Source organism: Ictidomys tridecemlineatus, chromosome 1 (assembly GCF_052094955.1).
Source record: "Ictidomys tridecemlineatus isolate mIctTri1 chromosome 1, mIctTri1.hap1, whole genome shotgun sequence".
NCBI lineage: Eukaryota > Metazoa > Chordata > Mammalia > Rodentia > Sciuridae > Ictidomys > Ictidomys tridecemlineatus.
In genome coordinates this window covers 246,392,953-246,413,339 of record NC_135477.1, presented here as the reverse complement: position 1 = coordinate 246,413,339, position 20,387 = coordinate 246,392,953, and the positions used below count along the sequence as shown (strand labels likewise).

General features: G+C 39.0%; 1 protein-coding gene across 4 annotated transcripts in view; it reads left to right on the top strand.

The window, feature by feature from the left end:
• Positions 1 to 20,115, top strand: part of Dab2 (DAB adaptor protein 2) — a 52,686-nt gene extending 32,571 nt beyond the window's left edge. The window contains exons 4-15 of one of the 4 annotated variants that reach the window (XM_078017842.1): positions 722 to 820; positions 2,639 to 2,770; positions 3,327 to 3,411; positions 3,828 to 3,850; positions 4,071 to 4,124; positions 4,537 to 4,599; positions 9,451 to 10,104; positions 11,111 to 11,273; positions 15,143 to 15,769; positions 16,317 to 16,426; positions 17,015 to 17,082; positions 18,378 to 20,115. In XM_078017842.1, coding sequence (XP_077873968.1) covers positions 722 to 820; positions 2,639 to 2,770; positions 3,327 to 3,411; positions 3,828 to 3,850; positions 4,071 to 4,124; positions 4,537 to 4,599; positions 9,451 to 10,104; positions 11,111 to 11,273; positions 15,143 to 15,769; positions 16,317 to 16,426; positions 17,015 to 17,077 — 2,073 coding nt within the window. In that variant the 3' untranslated portion in view covers positions 17,078 to 17,082; positions 18,378 to 20,115. The remainder of the gene's footprint in view (positions 1 to 721; positions 821 to 2,638; positions 2,771 to 3,326; positions 3,412 to 3,827; positions 3,851 to 4,070; positions 4,125 to 4,536; positions 4,600 to 9,450; positions 10,105 to 11,110; positions 11,274 to 15,142; positions 15,770 to 16,316; positions 16,427 to 17,014; positions 17,083 to 18,377) is intronic. The other 3 variants (XM_078017840.1, XM_078017845.1, XM_078017848.1) reach the window with 3 other exon arrangements.
• Positions 20,116 to 20,387: the final 272 nt, after the last annotated feature.

Sequence of the window (20,387 nt, the reverse complement as noted above, 5' to 3'; positions counted from 1 at the left end):
CATGTTTACCTGTATCTCAGTGATTTGAAAATTTTTTAATCCCACCAGTGATCCGGTTGTGTCTAATTTTCTGAGAAACCCTGAGTTAGTTGGTTCGTTTCAAGCACTGCTCTAGAGACCTGGTTTCATCAAGGATATCAGGGATCTGGATGCCTTTCACTTTGGCTGACTTGGTGCTTGAATGAAACAAGCCCAACAGTCTTCTCTCATTCACTGATTATAGAACCTATGTGCAAGGGTGTGCCTGGTCTGATGTTGTGCAGAGGGTATGGGATACCCTGTTTTTCACCTGGAAAGTGTTCAGAAAAGATTCAGGACCCTACCTAGAAATTGGTGTTCTTTAGTGTTATCCCTGCAGAGTTTTAAATTTTTAAATTCAGTACTATGTCACTATGTAGACATGATTAAACAGGCAGTACTCATTAGACAATATAAGACTTAGAAGGAGCATCTTTGAAGATCTTTGAGTCCAGTCCCCTTTTCTTTACCAGGAGAACTACAGTGACTTGTTTGAGTTGCCCAGCTAAGAGATGCCTGCTCAATGGTCTTTGACTCCATCCTCTTATCCCAGATCAAAGGCACCTCATCCTATCATAGCTGGCAAACCAAGTTGGAAACAAAGCTATCTTTTAATTTTTTATTAATTTTTATTAACTATTAATATTAATAGTACTGCAGGATATTTTAAATTTGTTTTTTCTTGTCTTTTCAATCTCATCAGGGCATGGCAGCAGCTGGACGGTCTCAGGGACAACACAAACAAAGGATCTGGGTCAACATTTCCCTTTCTGGGATAAAAATAATTGATGAGAAAACTGGGGTAAGAATTCACATTCGCTGACACCTACCTGAGCACCTGAGTGTGACAAATTATGTGCTGCTTGGATTTCAGCTTCCTTTTTTTTTTTTCTTTCTCAAAGTTGTATTTAAAAAAAAAAAAACAAACAAGTATTATTTCTCCAGAAATAATAAGCAGAAAACACAATAGAAGGTGGAGTCAAGATACCCTGTATTGGAATTTATTTCCTATAAGAGATGTGAATCTAAGTCTATGAACACAGGTGTGCTATAAATACCACATTATTTGGACCTCAAACATACAGAACTCGATGAACCCTAATTCCCGGTTTGTGATTTTTTTCATGGGTCTATGCAAAGCTCTCTTTGATTTTTAATATATTGATCACATGTGAACTTATCAACTAAACTAAAGCTGAAATATTATTTAAAACACATCTAGCTTTTTTTTCCCCACCTGTCTTTTCCCTCACAGAAGTAACCTTCCTTAGTGTGTGTGTGTGTGTGTGTGTGTGTGTGTGTGAGTGTGTGTGAGTGTGTGTGTGTGTGAGTGTGTGAGTGTGTGTGTGTGTGAGTGTGTGTGTGTGAGTATGTGTGTGAGTGTGTGTGTGTGATATTGCTACCGTTTCCATGACACATGAACAATTATGCTTGTTTTGTTTTAGTTTTGCTACTGAACAAAAAGCTATCCTATTTCAAGTCTTCTGGGGCATTTTTTTTCCTAATGAACATAAGATTCATCCACTTAAAATATTGTTTATAGCTCATTTTCTTTGGTGTACAATACTGTATTTGTATTAACACACTGTGGGAAGACCTCTAGTTACTATTCACCCCTTCCTGGAGATGCCCATTGTCTAGTCTGTAAAATCCACCATCACACTCAGAGCTAGGCTCCCTGGCGCATGCTCACCCAGCCTGCTGGGCTCAGATCCTCTGACATTACCATCTCCATCATTATTCTTCAACCCTTCCCCTCACTCTACCCCATGGTACTGGGGATTGAACCCATGACCTGACACTTAGAAGGCAAGTGCTCTACCTCTGAAATAAATGCCCAACCTTTTCCTTCAACTCTTAACTCTTGTTTCCTCAATCCCATCAGAGAATGGAGGCAGGTTTCACTCATGAGCATTCTCTTTCCGTCTCTCCTTAAAATACGATCTTTTGGTGATCTGAGGCATTTGGAAACAAAAGACACATACTGCCATATATAAATATACATGATGAGCCAAATCCTGTTGCATTTGCTGGAAAGGGTCAAGAGAAATGAACTCCCCACCTCATGTACTTCTGGATAATGACAGAGACCATCTAGGACAAGTCCATGATCAACTTGATGACAGCACTTGACAACTTCCAGAAAAAAACAGGGGATCCTTATTCTAATACTATACAGAATGATTCCTTGGCCATTCTGAGGTGTTGTCCAAGGATCCTTGGGGATATAAGTTTGATTTTGAATTGAGAAAGCAGACCTACTTGGGTTGGCTTAAGGGTTACACATTCCCTCTTTCCTTTAGAGGTTCTTGGTATCCTTATCCTCAATCATTTTTTGCTGTGTGGCATCAAACCTTTGGGATTGAAAGATTCAATGTCATTATTTTAAGAAGGAAAATTCTTCCCACTTTTGTTCTCTGTTCCTACTTCCTTGTGGGCCTTTTATAGCAAGGATTCATGTAGCTCTAACTTTCTACCTAGAGACTAAAAAGTCTTTATTCAGATGATTTAACCTGTTTATATATGCTGTGTCTGATGCCTAGAAATAGATTCTCATATCACTAGGTCACACCCCTAGCCCTAGTTTACTCAATAAATCATTGTTTATGTTTGTTTTCAGGTGATAGAGCATGAGCATCCAGTAAATAAGATTTCTTTCATTGCCCGTGACGTGACAGACAACCGGGCGTTTGGTTACGTGTGTGGAGGAGAAGGCCAACATCAGTTTTTTGCCATAAAAACTGGGCAACAGGTAAGCTGTGAACCTTGAGACATCCTTGGGGACTGATCCTCTGTGGAGCAGAGAAGTATCTGTCACAGAACTAGAAAACTTGCTGGGAATAATCAAATGAATGAGAGTAAAACAATGACCCAGAGTAAAATAATGACCCAGAGCATTAGTATCATTAAAGAGTTTTTGGATTAACAAATAGTCATTGATACCCATGTGGCACGAAGTTTGTGAGAACAGACGTTCTTTTAAAGTCAATGCTGATTTTAGAACAATAGTGAGTTGCTCCCAGAAACCTTGAAGAGACTGTGAAAATAGTCATGGCACCTCTTCTTTTGTCTAAATACTCACTAGCCCTGCTTCCTTTATGTATCTAAGGGTAATGGTGGTGTGTAATGGTGGTGTGGAGTGGGGGTGACTCCCTATATATTAGGAGAAGGAAATAGGAGGTTTTTTGTTTGTTTGGGTTTTTTTGTGTGTTTTTAAGAGACCAATACTAAACCGAATTAATGGAGATAACACAGAAAATATTAAGAATAAAATGCTGATAACAATGTTGTTGTTTTTCTTGCTTTAGGCTGAGCCATTAGTCATTGACCTTAAAGACCTTTTTCAAGTTATCTACAATGTAAAGAAAAAGGAAGAAGAGAAGAAAAAGGCAAGTCCTACTTAAGACAGGCTTCCTAGAATTTGTAACCACATTCAGGATCATGTTTAATGTACTATGTATATAGGACCTATCTGTAGATGGGGCTTCTATAGGACTCTTCAAAGCATAGAACTTATGTTCTTCCCACTAAAGCAATGGGTGAATTTTATAGACAGGTAGTACTGATTTCCAATCCCTACAAGTTTCATATTGGTCACAGGAATCACACAGGACAACCTAGGTCAAATCTAGTTCCTCAATTTAAATCTAGTACTTCAGTAATTTCTATAAGATAAGAGGGGATATAGGTAAAATAGGCAAGACTTAATTTCCTTATGCTCGTAAGCCTGAAAGTATATCTGTTCTTTTATTTAACTCTTCTTAACCACAAATACTAATGTCTCTGAATTTCTATCTTTTTTCAGGCAGAAGAAGCCAACAAAGCCATGGAGGTAAAGAGAATTGCCACCTCTTATGAATTGGGTATAAGCCCTTGTTTGCTCCTTGCCCAAATCCTCTCCCTTTCTACCTTATTACTGTGCATTTGTGACTTCTTGGTCATGGAAAACATGTAGTTAAATGATCAGTGCTAAAGTCATAACTGCATAATAAGCCAATACAGTAAGAGGAAAATTCATCAATTAAACCCTTAACTATTTCCCATTTTTTCAGAATGGGAGTGAGACCTTAATGAATCTTGATGATCAAGGGACCAAACTGAAATTGGTATGTATGTGATAATTTATGATTCTGACTCACCTGAACATGGGTTCTCCTTCCTATAGATGTTGCTAATACCAGTTCTGAATTGGATCTATATGAAAATCCAATCACAACAGCTCTTTTTATAAACATTAGTGTAACATTTATGTCAATATACAATATAATCATTTTAGTAGACCACCTTAATCTAATCCAAATACTTTTTTAAAGAGTGTGGACCAGATGTATTTGTTTGGGGACATGTCTACATTTCCTGACCTAAATAATATAATATTAAATATGTGTGAGTTAAATGAAAATCAAATTGTGACAACTATTTTCCTAAATCTTAGTTTAGGAGACAGACTATTACAACACTATACAAAGTAATCTTTTCAGTAGACACATGTGAATCTAATCCAAATACTTTTTTAAGGGTGTGGACCACATGGATTTGTTTGGGGACATGTCTACACCTCCTGACCTAAATAGTCCAACAGTAAGTGTTTGTTTTTAAATTTGCAATGTAATGGAAATGACATCTCTAATTCAAATTGGTAACTTACCAGAAATCTTGAGCATCTTTATTGAAACTAAAAAGGTGATGACTGATTTTTTTCCCACACAAAGTGTAAGAGACTATTAAAATTTGAATTTTAAGTCACCGTGGGAACCTATCAGCACTAATTCGTATGTTAACATTGCTTAAAGGTTCAATTGAAGGAGCAGGAGGTCAGGCAATAAAACCCTTCTTGGTATGACATAGGATCAGAAGGAGAAGCTGAATATAATCCTTGACTTAACCCTACTTGAAGGAAGTCTGTCTATTTAGATGATTAATCATGAAGCTTCCTGGCCTTTCATCCACTCTTTTCAGTTGCAATGTAGCAGCAAAAGCTTGTTGTGATGTAAGAATTCAAGTAAATAAGAGGCTCAGTGATGTTCAACCAAAAAATGTCCTTTTTAGAAAATTGCTCCCATTTTTATAGAACATTATGGTATGTAAATCTTCTCAACATTAATCAATATGTATCAACCATTTAGATATGTACCAAATGTTATAGATAAGAAAATGATGATTCAACAAAAAACATTATGTACCCAATAAAGAGGTGCAGAACCAAGACTTAAGCCCTGGTCTTCAGAACTTCTAAAACAGATCTCAAATGAAATGACTGATGCAACTTCAAATGACTTCTAGCAACTTACATTGTTTATGTAACTTCTTGAGTACTTGCTCTTTGCGAGGCACTGCAGTAAGTAAAATGCACAGTACCATAAAATGTGCTGTCTATCAGGGAGACCCACATTAAAAAATGAAGCACAAAGCATATTAACTGATGTTAATTACAGGGTATTTATCAAATTTAGAGGTTCAAGTACTGCTTCTGAGGAAGGGAGATTCTAGACTTGGATATGAAGAAAGAGAAGGCAATAACTGGACAAGCAGAATTAGTCTAGAATGATGAGAAAAATTATCTAGCTAGGATTTTCTCATATGAAGAAATTATCAGACAGGTCTACAAAACGAAGGCCACTCTTAATTAAGGGTGACAAGTGAAAATAATAAAATACCATCAAGCAGTTGGTGGGAGATTGGGTAAGATTCTAACTTCCCAAGTATTGCAGAGAATTCCAGGCCTGTGAATCCTCACTCCATAAGCACCCAAGTGAGAGGAGTATGGGAGCAGGGCCTTCGTGCACTCCTCTCTGCCCTCACCATGTAAGAATCTCACTGCACCATAGCATCTTAAGGATTTTCTGAAGCCTGCAATGGAGAAATCCACTTAATGTCTTTTAAAGTCATTTTCCTGACTCCATTGTCTATAGAGCCCTTCATTCTTTATAACATTTATTCCTGTTCTACAGATAAACTTTTTGAAATCCTAAGCTAGCTGACCCTGAAAGGTCTTTCATAGCTCTGAGATCCTTTGGATTCCTAAACAACGTTGCTCTTTCCACTATTAGTAGTCCCCTCCCCAAAGGAAATTGATACTTGTGCAACCTACTTTTCCAGTGTAACTCTCAAACAAGATATTGAAAGAGAGTAGAACACTCAAGATATGATGTGGAATTGCAGAGGAAGAGGCAAGAAAGCACTTACTGTTGAATCTACTTTGGTAGACTTCTGGAATATTCGCAAAGGGAAGTGAAAAACAACATGGATGATCCTGTGTCTCATTCTTATGAGACTTCTTACATTCCAAGAACTTTTCATTTGTAGAAATTCAAGTTTTAGTTAAACTTGCAACAAATTAAAATGATAAAATACCATCGAAATAGATGGTAGCTAATAAGTAAGAGAAAGCTAACCCCTGTTAGTTTTCTAACAGGGCTAACATTCTGGTTAAACTTTGACATGCTCTTACATATTGACTCTGTATTCATAGGTCACAGATTTATCTGTACTTGGTAAAACCAGCATATTCAAAAAATATTTAACTCTTAACAATGCTCTGGATGGTGTGTACTGAGAAAGAAATCTAAGTCACCTAGACTTTATTAGTGGTTAGAAGTGACTGGAGCTCTCTGCAATTTGTTCATATTGCAAACTAAGCATCATCCCTTAGTAAATACTTCTTTTTTAAAAAAAAAAGAAAAGAAAAGCACTTGAGCATTATGCTTTCATACTATTTGAAAAAGAGAGAGCAGAGAAGGCAGGGGAGGAAGTTTATGTTTGTTAACTTTAAAATTTTTCCATGTGAAAGCACAGGTGGGGGCTGGGGATATAGCTCAGCTGGTAGAATGCTTGCCCTGTGTGCACGAGGCCTTGGGTTTGGCACTACAGAAAAGAAAAAAAAAAAAAAAACAGGTAGTATGAGATAAACCAGGCATGATGCACCATCAAAGAGATTAAATGTGGGTACAAGGGATAGGATCTAGGATCCGGGTGCAACATTCTAGTATCGCTTATACACTTGTGTACACTCCTAAGGTGCTCTGGGGAAGACACAGGTAAAACTGAAATATAAAGATCAATGGGAAAAGAATCTGAATTTAAGTTGGGTCGTTGAAGCATGTAGGGAAAATGTGTTGGGCCAGAATCAAATTGGGTCTTACTGTGGATCATCTTGAAAATTGGTTTAAGGAAGTATGTTTGAATACAGATGAGGCAGGATACCACCCAAAGCTGATAGTAGGGAAGCCCTCAATTTGGCAATCTGGTGTGATAGGTGAGATTAGCTACCTGGAGGAGAGCTGTGGAACTCATTTTAAAAACTGGTCTTGGTGCAGACACCTGACTGTCTGCCCACCTGCTTATAGCTCCTTAAGAACAGGGACTGTAATTCACTTCAGAGATGCAGGTCTGTCTCAGATCCCACGGTGGCCAGGTGGATGGAGGGCTGACAGTCCAACATAGCATGAATGAAGCTCTGAGAAGGGATGGATCACAAATAGTCCACTCATAGGTTGTGGTCTGTTAACTGGACTAGACTCTCAATCTTGGATCAACAGCAAACCCAACCTGAGGCGAGCTTTATACATTTTACTTGTAGGGTGACTATTCAGAAGTCTAACATTGTGGCTCCCGATTGGTGTCCTAAGAACTTCTTCTGAAGTAATAATTGAAAAGGAGAACTCTACCAGCTGGGAACACCAACTGTCCTCACCTAGAGGTGGCTCATAATGAACGAATACTGAAATCACAAGCTTCTGAAATACATTTTATCCTCCCTTTTGATTGTTTACGGATCCTTTCATTAAGAAGTCTTCCAATCCATTTCTTTGATTAAATTTTATATTAAATTACAAGCTCTTTCTTGTGACAAATTCTTCTAGTTACAAAGAGGAAAAAGTACGGCTTTTAGAAATAGTGTTTTTATACCTGCAGTAAAGGGAGCCAAAAGATAAATACTGTCTAGCTCTAATTTTGCTGTCTTTTCTATGGCCACAAAGTAACATCTCAACTGGTTAAAAAAAATGTGTTCTTTTCTCTAAAAGCCAAGGAGACATTCTTGAGCCCTTTTTGCTCTTACCAGTTTGAGAAATTAATATTTCCTTAAAGTTGTTATTGTCCCAAGGGTCAAAATATTTAGTACTCTCCCCAAAGTAATGCTAAATGTCAACTCTAACTTGCTCTTCAGCTGGGCAAGTTTATTGTTTATGATCATCTACGGCTAGCATAATTAAGAATTTAAAAGCTGAAATCAGTCAGAAAGAAGGGCTGTTAGACTGAGACCCCTATCCCAAGGTGAATCATAATTACTTATGTCATTGGTTCAAATAAAGATATGTCAAATTCATCATATTTGCTGCTTTTATGTTGAGAAGACATTTATATAACAGCAGAGAAACCAAATAAAATCAACATACCAGAAAAAGAATTGAGAGAAAATAGAATTAGGCATTCTATTGTCTTCTAGATTAAGTCTTATATCTACATCTCTAACTCATGCAAAAGCAAAACATTAATTGTTCTTGCACTCAATAGAGGAGATTACTGCCATCACACAGACAACTGGAAGCCACATTCTGAAAAAAAAAAATGTATAAATACTAGAGGTTAATATATGATACATGAGATGAAACCAGTATCTTGAGTGTAACTTTCACAGAACGATATACATCAATAAGAGTGTGTACAGGGAAGAGACTAGGGTGGTGCGAAAGAGGGGTCCACCTTGACTGGCATCTTCAATAAGGGCCTTCAGTATTTAAAGAGGCATAACAATTGGCTGTGATAGTAAAGGAACCACCTCTCTCCAATTATAGAGAAATGGACCAATTATAGGGAAATGCATTAGATTGCAAACTTTGTCATAACCAGGACTATAAAACATGAATGCATTAACCAGTGAATTCACTTATTTGGAGATGTGATGCTAATGACTCTAGAGGTACAATAGATAAGACCATTATACATCAGGTAAGAAGCTGGGCCAGGTTTATGAAGTTACTTCTGACACTTAGGCTCAGCATATTCAGGTAATCATTTAGAGTGACACAATCAATACTCTTTAAGACACCAAGTTAGGCATGAATTGAAACAATGCTGGAAAAGAACTCAGCCCAGCTGTGGGTATGAAATAAGTTGAGTAGACACATGAACTAAGCAACCGTGAGCTCTCACTTCATGAAGGGCCAAAAAAAGTTGAGGCATAGAAAAAAGGGACTGGGGTGAGAGAGGGGCAGGGAAACACACCCCCCCCCACACACACACACACCAGTGCACAGCTAATAAACACTTTCTAGGAGTTAATGGGAGGAGATCATAGTCAACCAGTTTATGGAGATCAAATTTGAATGGGAATTTTGATAGTCCTGGTCATTTTATGTAGTTTTCTCGTTTGAAGTATTAACATGGACTAACACATGTTCTTTTTTTTTTTTTTCTTTCCAAATGTGATAGGAAAGCAAAGATATCCTGTTAGTGGATCTAAACTCTGAAATCGACACCAATCAGAATTCTTTAAGAGAAAATCCGTTCTTAACAAATGGCATCACCTCCTGCTCTCTTCCTCGACCAAAGCCTCAGGCATCCTTCTCGCCTGAAAATGCCTTTTCTGCCAATCTCAACTTCTTTCCCACCCCCAATCCTGATCCTTTCCGTGATGATCCTTTTGCACAGCCAGACCAATCGACACCCTCTTCGTTTGATTCTCTCAAATCTCCAGATCAGAAGAAAGAGAATTTGAGTAGCTTGTCTACTCCACTGAGTAATGGGCCCCTGAATGGGGATGTTGATTACTTTGGTCAGCAATTTGACCAAATCTCTAACCGGACTGGCAAACAGGAAGCTCAGGCAGGCCCGTGGCCCTTTTCAAGTACGCAAACCCAGCCAGCGGTGAGAACTCAAAATGGGGTATCTGAAAGAGAACAGAACGGCTTCCAAATCAAATCTTCCCCAAACCCTTTCGTGGGAAGCCCTCCCAAAGGACTCTCTGTACCGAATGGCGTAAAACAGGACTTGGAAAGCTCTGTCCAGTCCTCAGCACATGACTCCATAGCCATTATCCCACCTCCACAAAGTACCAAACCAGGAAGAGGCAGAAGGACTGCTAAGGTGAATTGTCTTCTCCACATAGCCATTAGCAGAATGCATGTTCGGTACCAGAGGGTGGTGTGATGCAAGTGCTTTCCTGCTGTCTTGTAGTTTCCTGTGTGGCTGTAAACTAGAAGGTGGGATAAGGCACATCGATCGGTTCTCCAGGAATACTTTCCTCTAATCGCCAGTCTTTCTAAGCTTCTCAGCAGTGTTTGTCACACCCTGCCTTCCTTCCGTTTGCATGTCTTGTCTCTTAACACTAAAACTAAACACAAGTTTTTCCATTTTTTTTAATGCTGCTATGCTTCTATACCTCTGGTAAGTTTGATCGTCATGTTCTGGGATGGGAGGGCAAGAGTCCTGGCGACTCCCTTTGTTTCTTCCCCACACTAACACCTGCCCTGCACACCCAGCCTATTGCATTTATGTCCACGGTGGTGGGATAAAATTTTCAAGCTTGTCTCCTCTTTTAAACATTGGTTTCCTAACCCATTTTCTAGAAGAAACTTAAGTATGTACTATTCCCAGCACCATTAAGCAGTTTCATTCAGTAGCAATTGAAAATGTAGTTTCTATAGGTATCTTTTTGAAACTCTCATAGGAATATGTAGGTTTGCATAATAATTAAGACTTTATCATCTCTATGTAGGCTGATTCAAATGCAATAGAATGATCATGGTTTTTTAGGATACTTAATTGGAGTTTGTCCTTTCTTTTCCCAGCTTTAAGCTTCTAGCCAAGGAGAACAAAGTGATACAAATGTATACATGAGTAAAATGTTTCATTTCACAAATCCTACATTGTATCAGTCACTAGACCTCAATAGTTAGTCCACTGCAGCCATTTGTATCTTTTATCCACCCACCCCCATTATTTTTTGTTTTGTTTTATTTGATTTTTAATCAGTAATAGGAAAACTTTTTTTTTCCTGTGGATCTCAAATTTGGGGTGAAGAATAAAAGACATAGCAGAGATGTATTTCTCTGATGCTGAATAATTCTTCTTCCTCCTCCCTCCCTGTCAGTCTTCAGCAAATGACTTGCTTGCATCAGATATCTTTGATCCTCCGGTCTCAGAACCTCCAGGCCAGACGTCACCCACAGGACAATCTGCAGCCCCACAGACCAACCCTCTGGACCTCTTCAAAACAAGCTCTCCTGCCCCAGTGGGGCCCCTTGCGGGTCTAGGTAGGTGCCTAGAGATAGAGTTAGGTATGGCTCTGTCACTGTCACTCATAAAATAAATGTGCAGAAGGAAGGACCTTCCTATCCATACAGGGTTCCATGGATAAAAGATTAGACTGCCTAGGCAGCCCTTCTCCCACTTTTACTTCTGTGCCATCCACTCCCAGTTGATACTCTTGTCTTATAATAGAAATGTGGCTTCTGAAGTTGGCATGTGATAAGAGATCCATTTTCAGTATTGCATGTACCTGAATTAATTTGCAATGGCTCCTGGAAGACAGTTGTGAGACTGTGATGCTCAGATCAGCTTCAGTGATACAGAGGAGAAGAGATGCAAGAGCCTCTTGCCTGTCTTCCATCTGTGTCGATTGTGTTGGAAAAATAGTAATGTGCATGTCTTCCATGTTACATCCCATAACAGATTGCAGACCTATCACCTCTTCGTGCCTGCATCCCCTTTTAAAACATTATGTGCCCCAGGAGAGATGTTAAGTCTAAAGTAGTCATATAATCAAAGGCCAGGTTCTGGGCTACGCTCTACTCCTAGGCATACATCCTGATCTGTCTTGGAATATTTCCACCTTGCTAATATTTTGCTAGCCAAGTGTCATAGTAGTCAGAGGTAAATAGTGGATAGCTGAAGTTGGAAGGAGAACAGCTACAGAAGAGGTAGAATTTTATCAGATTCTTAGGTCATGCTGGTGCCATTGTTCATAAAGGTATCCTTGGCTCTTATGAGCCACCAGGCCTCTCTGCTACAGGATGATGCAAAAACACCGGATGAGGTCTGGTCCCGTTACTCTTCATCCACAACCTCCAACTCTTTCAGATTCTACGGTACAATTTTCAGAAACCTCAACAATAGTCTTTGCTGTCCTGCTGGGGTCTCTGTTTTTCTGTTTCTTGGCACCTCTACAAACAGCAAATAGTCTCTGGCTTGGGAGGTGGTGGGGGACCATAAATGAAGAAAAACTCTCCTTCTCCTTTGATAAATTTGACCAGGATCTTGGCTTTCTCTGCCTCCTGCAGAATCAGTCACCAAGATCTCCTCTATCCCTGCCCCCACTCTCTCTGTCTCTCTCTTCCCCCTCTTTTCCTGACTGAAAAGGAAAATATTTTAGATCTACCACAGTAAATCTGTTTAATCATATCTGGAGGGGGATTGCAAGAAAGAAGATAGTGAGTGGCTGAAATCCCTGTGAGTATAAGAAGCCAATGTGTTCCAGGTCTGTCTCTGCGTGGCATTGACACCATCAAGAGGCTCTCCCTAAACACTTTGTGTCTCTGGGGGTCTTCCCCTTCCTCTTTTGCTCTTTTTCCTACACCCTCAAGTGGAGTAGGTAGGCGTTTGTCTCTTGCAGGATGGCAGAGAACTTGCATGCAGTGCTGTGACTAGATCACATCCCAGGGCTTTGTAGTCTAATATCAATGCCCTGAGGAATTTTTACAGCCAATATTTAACAAGTCAGCCTGAAAATACAGCTGGACCCTATAACTGTTAATTTATTCAGACGAAGTGAAGCTTTTTGGCTAGGTGCCCCTGTTGAGGCCTTGGGGTATACAACTGCAGAATACTGATGATTCTTCCAAGTTTGGACATGGAACTCAAACTGAGCTCTACAGTATAGCCCCTGTCCACCAGCAGGGATACTCCGCCAAACCATGGAAGGTTGTAGGTCTGGCTTCCGCTAGACCCAGCTGGGGGACTGTCTCCCCTGGAGCTGGGGGTGGGGAGAGGGCATTATACAAAGCTGAGCCTTCTGCTTTGACTTGCTGCCCTGTGTCTTGATCTAGCTTCAGAAGGTAATAAAATCAGTGTTTCATGCCCACACACCCTTTTTCTTTAGTTCTTGTCCCTACTTTCTCCAGCTGGGCCATAAATGTTTCGGAAACACAATTGTGTACAATCTGGTGGGTGGAAATGAAGGCTGGCATAAGCATATCCTGGGAGAGCCTTTAATTCCTGGCAAATATCATATTTCTCTCTTTTATAAACACCACTCCCACTGACATGGTCTATGACCAAAGCCATGAGTTTTCCTAAGGAATGGGAAGTGGTTCAACATAAAAGATGATAAAATTTGTCTTCCTTTTTCTTGCACATCTAATTGGTAGATACTATTAGTGAGGGACTCTGGCTTCCTTTAATGAAATTTCAATACATTTCTTTTAAAACAATGGCAATTATTGTTCAAACTAAATCTGCTTTTAGGGCCTATGTTATAGAATCTAAGAGAACCTGTCCATTGATTTGTTATAAAGTCTAACTTATGTGTCAGTTAAATTAGAATTTGAATTAATATACCATTTAGAAAACAACAGCAACAACAAAAAGTCCTGCACCTTCCTATCAATGAGGCAGAGTGAGAGGATAGGGTATTGGGTTTGGTACCCGTGTGCCTGAACTTGTCCCTATGGTCACAGACTGTGACCACTCCAATTTTAATTATATTTTTTTTATCCTTGAAAATAAGAATATTGATTCTTTATCCAATTTTAATTGTATTCTTTATCCTTGAAAATAAGAACATTGATTAAGTGAAGGAACCTCTTTTGAAACCTGCCACTCTGTGAGAACAATGAATTTATTTCTGGCCAGATGGCCACATTCCTAGGCATAGAAGATGCAAATACTAAGAAGATTTAAGTGAGAATATCTGGCTACATCACCTGCAAAATAACATTCTTTTAAAGCATATATCACTCTGGAAGCAAAAGTATTCCTTGCCCAAGTTTAATGGCCTTTTCTTAATTGGATTAGAAAATTCATAGGTAAAGAATGCTATTCTCCGAACCTCAAAGCAAATAGGTTTCAAAAGCAGAACATCAGCATCATTCATGAAAAAGTATGAGGCTGAATTGAGGGTGTTTTTCAGTGGTGACAGTTAGACTTATTCATTAATATACTTGGCCAGAGGCAGAAAAGAAAATGCCCTGTATATTAGAACAAGATGCAGGAATAAGTCTCTCAAGAGACAGTGAAATTTAAGAGATTTGGATTTTTTGCAAGGATGCAAGCAAAGGAGCCATTGATCCAAGATCACGTGCCCTGACACAGGCCATTCCTTACCAGGGGAGCATTTTGTTTCCTGTTGTCTTCTCTCCTCCCTTTCTCACTTAAATGGTCTGTTCTAAAGTCTGGCAAGGTTTAGTGAGTGACACATGGCAGGAAACACTTTTATTTGAAACAGCTTTCCTAGGGTAATAGCTTTTCCTCCATCTTTACATATAAAAGTCTAAAACTATCTTGGCATCAGCTAAATTTTATCTTCCCTTTATATAGCTGTGTCAACTTTGGCAGCAATAAAAAGCAAGGAAACTTTGAAATGGTTTCTTCAGGATGAACGCACGTTGGGGCCTTATGCACATACGTGATAGCTGGTTTCCATAAGTCTCCAGACAAAAACCAGCTGCTCAAAGCAAAGGTCAAATTGATGACTCAGAGAATCCAATGGATTATCTTAAATAACTATTTCATAATCAATGTGGTTTGTGAACACAAATTATGTTCACTCAACAAATTAGTTCCTGCTATTGACAGGCTCTGATCTAGCTGTTTCAGATATATCAGTTTATTTACGATTAGTACTTGTGGATTGTACTATCCTTCTAATGAGGAAGGTAAAAAACCTAGTGGAAAGACCATGTAAACCTAAAAAATGCAACCAGCACTCAAATGCTAGTTATGCTGTATTAGCTAGTTAACCTTCGGAGTAATTTAATCTTTATTTCCTTGCTAGCTTCAAGGCTTAATGAAGGTATTTGCCCTGGGGATGCTCTGTTAAATGCTCCCTGGAGAGTCGTGCTTTTTAAATTCAGGAATCCTCTCCAGGCTTGACTCCTGAGGAGTATTTTTCCCTCTCTTCTCTCAGGTGGTGTGCCAGTCACACCTGCCCAGGCGGGACCATGGAACCCCTCGGTGGTCTTCAATCAGTCTACGTCAATGATCCCAGGAGCCATGATGGGTGGCCAACCTACAGGTTTCAGCCAGCCAATGGTTTTTGGTGCAAGCCCAGCGGTTCAAAGTTGGACCCAGCCTTCATCCTTCGGGGCCTCAAATACCCCTCCAGCCCCTGCCATCTGGGGCTCTTCTACAGCTGTGGCCCCCAACAATTGGTCATCAACAAGCCCTTTGGGGAATCCTTTTCAGAGCAATATTTTTCCTCCTGCTATGTCTGCTCAGTCCTCCTCTATGCTGTCCTCTCCCCTGGTCACTCCTCCTCAGCCACCTCCTAGAACAGGCCCTCCAAGGGACATTCCTAGTGATGCCTTCACCGCCTTAGACCCACTTGGAGATAAAGAAGTCAAGGAAGTGAAAGAAATGTTTAAGGACTTCCAACTGCGGCAGCCACCTGCTGTGCCCGCTAGGAAGGGAGAGCAGCCTCCCTCTGGGACTTCAAGTGCCTTCTCTAGTTATTTCAACAATAAAGTTGGCATTCCTCAGGAGAATGCGGACCATGATGATTTTGATGCGAATCAACTATTGAACAAAATCAATGGTAAGCTACTCATCTCTCTGCCTACTGTAGCTATAAGGGTTCCTCAGGTCACTCAGAAGAGACCTCCCCCACCCACCAGTAGTCCTACTCTGGCTTCTTTTGCTATTCAATGGTTATGGAGATTGATTGATTGATTGATTGATTGATTGATTGATTGATTTTTGAGCCAATCATTTAGCTAGGCAGATTCTAAGGGGTAGTATAATGCTGCCCTCTAGTGACAGTTCTTAGAAAACCTGCCAAGAGCTATCAAAATGCAATGGATTGTGGAATTTGGAGGGCTGTGTGTATAATAAAGCCTCATCAATATTCCAGGGCTTTCAACAAGGGAATTACAAAATCTCTTCCACCTCGGATAATACACATAGCTTTCTCTTCTGATAAGGGTGGATTTCCTTTAGTAACCATTGAGAGGTCTAGTCTTTGGTGGTGATTTTTAATCCACTGATGTAAATTTCAGAAGTATGGAACTAAATTTCAGAGATAGTAACTGTGGAGGCTGTGTGTTATATTTGTCTACTGACTGCTTGGATTTTTCACCTTCTAGAACCACCAAAGCCATCTCCCAGACAGGGTACCCTGCCAGTTACCAAATCTGCTAACAATGCATTTGAGAACCCTTTCTCTAAGGATCCCTTCAGTTCATCACAACCCTCTGTAAGTATCAATTCCTAAAAGTCATTGCTCCGAAGTTTAAGTAACATTAAGCTACAGCCTCCAAAGTTAATTATGTATAATAATACATAATAGCTTTTTGGTGATAAAACCTGTTTCACTAAGACTTAATTCTGAGAACTATTGCAGTATAACCATCTATTCAGGCTGGGGTAAGACTACTTTTACAGGAACTACTTAGAAACTATTATATAGAGAACATCCTTCATGTTTCATTCAATCTAGCTTCTGAAAGGATTTGGGGAGAAAAAGTACTATTTTTAAAACTTTTTAAAAATTTAAAATCTTTATTTCCCACCCATGGTTTTATAGCTCATAAAATAATACTTCCCGTTGAGGGAAGCGAATGTAGTTTACCTGAGTCTTAATTATGAATAAATAACATATATAACCCTCTACAAGCAGAGGGGCACAAAATCATTGTAAACCTGTACAATGTCTGATTGGTATATGACCTAAGTGATTTCTAAAGGAATTTAAGAAATCTTATGATAAGTTTTGTTTATTTATTTATTTATTTTGTCTTATAACTATAATTGTATTTGTTGCCTGGATGGTTTTTCTCCTTAGGTGGCTTCTCAACCCAAATGTTCTGATGTACATAGGGATCCTTTTGGAAATCCTTTTGCCTAACTTATGTAAGTAGAAAATGGCTATTTAAGTTTATCATGGTGAGGATTGGGGAACAGTGAGAGAGGATGACATTGGAAACAAAGGGTGTGATTTTGATTTTAAAGTTAGGAAGACTTTAATATTTGTAATTCAGAAATTCTAGACATGGAAAGCTATAGGTTGCTAATTCAATAATGATAGACTTGGAAGTTGAGAGCAAAATTCTAAAAAAATCATAATATAATTATGGGAAATGGATTTCTATTTCATCTCATAGTTTTGATATTTCAGTTCTGTATGTAAAACTTAATATAACATATATTTGGGATTTTCTAGGAGTTTTTTTTTACATTCATATTGAAGTGATTACAAAGTATCCTAGTAATAACTTTGTTTCCTCTAAGCTTCAAGTTCTAATGACTTTCTGAAGTCAACAAACAAGTCTGCTAAACAGATACCATTTCTTTCTTTGTGACAATCTTGATTAGCCTGCAGTGTAGTCTGATGAGATTAACTGTGAAAGCAGTGACAGCTGTTAATATCACCTTCAGATGCAGTGAAAGAGGAAATGAGTGATAAAGTGGATTCGTCTTCTCCAGTGGATTTTATTGTAAACAAGTGTTAGGAATAACTACCTGCAACCAAATCCCTGAGAGGACTCAGTGTAACCTACTATTTTTTCAATAGTAAATGGCAGAAACTGGGTTCTGATCTTGAAAGATTGAAGGTAGGAGGGAAAAGGACATGTATCTCCATTTTAGAGAAGGCAGGGTAAAACTGGTTGGGATAAAACAATATAAAGAATGAAAGGGAAACAAACAGGGCCACTAAACTATGTCTTGATCCATCTATAATTAGATTATGTTCAATAGATAATATCTTAAATGTGATGTCTACAATAGGATTAGGTTAACAGTATTCTTCCCTCATCCCTGCTTACCCACAGGATATTCTCCAATACCCCCGGGTGGATGCCTGGAATCATGGAGAACACCAAATCCTATGTATATTATGTGCTTTCCTCTACATGCACACCTATGATGAAGTTTAATTGATTAAAGGCACAATCAGTGATTAACAGTGGTAATAATAACAACCTGTTAAATTAGCAGAGTCCATGGGGAGAATGGTCACAGGAGAAAATAGCGGATGTTGTTGAGCACTGATGTTAATCATGTCATCACATGTTCTGTATTTACTCTCTTATTCCGTCCTCACATCAGCCCTAGGAGATGCAATGACTTTATATTTAGTACATGGTTTTCAATCCAAAGTTTCTAATTGCAACGTTTTTTTTTTCTTCTTCTTCATATTTCTTTAGGAACTTGGAATGCTGACTATCCAGAGGAACATAAAGGTTGGCCTTCGTAGTCAAGGACAAAGCTAATAGCCAGATGCGTCCTGACTTCTGTCCTTGTCCCAGCTTTGATGGGTTATCTGTTGCCTTATTTCTCATTGCCTCTTCCACTTGTAAAATGCCTTTCACTTTCTGCCTAGGCTAAAGCTAAACTGAATCTATGGCTTTAAGTAAATTAAGTTCCCAAACTCTATAGTTTTAAATGTAAATGAAGTAGTTTCCCTACTGAGTCCTTGCCTATCGTCATCCTAGAACCTTCCAGGACATTCTACGTTCTTCACTCTGGTTGGGAGATGCAGCCACCACAGTCCCTCATATCACACCCTGTTTTCAGCAGATTTCCAAGTCCTTGCTGCACAAAGTCATTAGGTGGTTCTACAACCTAAAGATTCTAGTAGGACAAGGCCCTTGTCTCAGACCATCTCTGACAGAGAATTTTTAAAATAAAATGGAAGCAAGTCCAACTCCTCCTTATATATCTAAGGATCTTTTTTTTTAAAAAAAGATAATAGTTTCTCTTCATTCTAAAGATCAGGTTCTCCAAGGCCAAGGTTGTCTTTTTCCTAATCTCCTGTTAGCTATTGCAGATGAGGGGAAAATATAATTAACCTCTCTTTGCCTTCTTTCTCTGATTGTCTTTCATGTCTATTTTTTTCCTGGCTTCATGTACCATTACTTCCCTTTTGCAAGCAAAGACTTTCATGGGCAAAGAAAGAAAGAAAGAAAGAAAGAAAGAAAGAAAGAAAGAAAGAAAGAAAGAAAGAAAGAAAGAAAGAAAGAATGAATGATTCACAGATCTGAGGCCTGTGTTTCTCCTTGGTAATTGCTAGTCCCAGAAAGTAGGATTGCAAATAGTTATAACCTGCATCCTTCCCGTGGACGGGGCAACCCTCCTCTTGAGCTGACATTCCAGAAGAGCAGTTAATGTGGAAGAGAAATTGATCTCAACTCAGCAGTGAAGGACAGTATTCTGAAGAGCAGGAACTGTGCCAGACACACTGGGTTCTTACTGGGGGCCATGCTAGGCCTTTATCACGTAACTGGAAAACTTTCTTGAAGCCACAATCTCTTTGTTAGTAGGAAGATAAATAGCAGGGGAAAAGGTGATGGACAAGTATTGGGGGTTATCTTCAAAAATCTAATGTCTGCAATTTTTTTTTTCCTCCTCATAACCTTGGAAAATTTCCCAGTTCATTTTCAGTCCTATTGTTAGCACAGTTCTGAAGGGTTTGTTCTTGCCAAAACAAGATTTATGTTGGATTTTTTAAATGTTATCTCTTGGACCTTAATGCTCAGGTTTCTGTGGGTCCTACCCAACCACATACAATGTTACCTTAGGTGGAAGAAGAGGACAGCTGATCAGGATTTAAGCAACACAGTGGCCTTGTGAGCTTCTGTTGATTAGCCCCAAGTAGTCCCGCTGAAGTCCTGTGGTTTTATGTTTAATGGTAATAGCTGATTATATATGGCATAAATTTCTGTCTGGCTTCCTACTGAGTCATATAAACACAGACTTGAAATAGTACTTTAAAAGTCCAAATACCTAAACATGCTAAAACTGGAGATAACTAGGTAGTTGAATTTTTTTTGAAAATGATGATCAGCCACACAACTGTTCTGTACATACTTGTTTTCTTGTGCACTTTTCTGTATGCAAATAAAGCTATAAATTTACTCATTTCAATAAACTGGAATGGCAAAAGCTCATGTGTTAATTAATCTCTCTTTGGGGGTTCTATAACCTAATATTCTAATATTGATAGTCTGTGCTGGTTAAGACTTAAAGTGTACCAATGAAAGTTGAGTCAGTGTTAGTTACAGTACATTCTGGATTGTCACAAAGATGACTAAAAGTATAAATTCATGAAAATGAACCAGGAGTAAATTCTTATCCATTCTCTGTCAATGCCTCACTTTCTTCTCTCAGGCCTCCACACACTCCCTTCCTGGGAGTTTAATGGAATTCAGTAGATT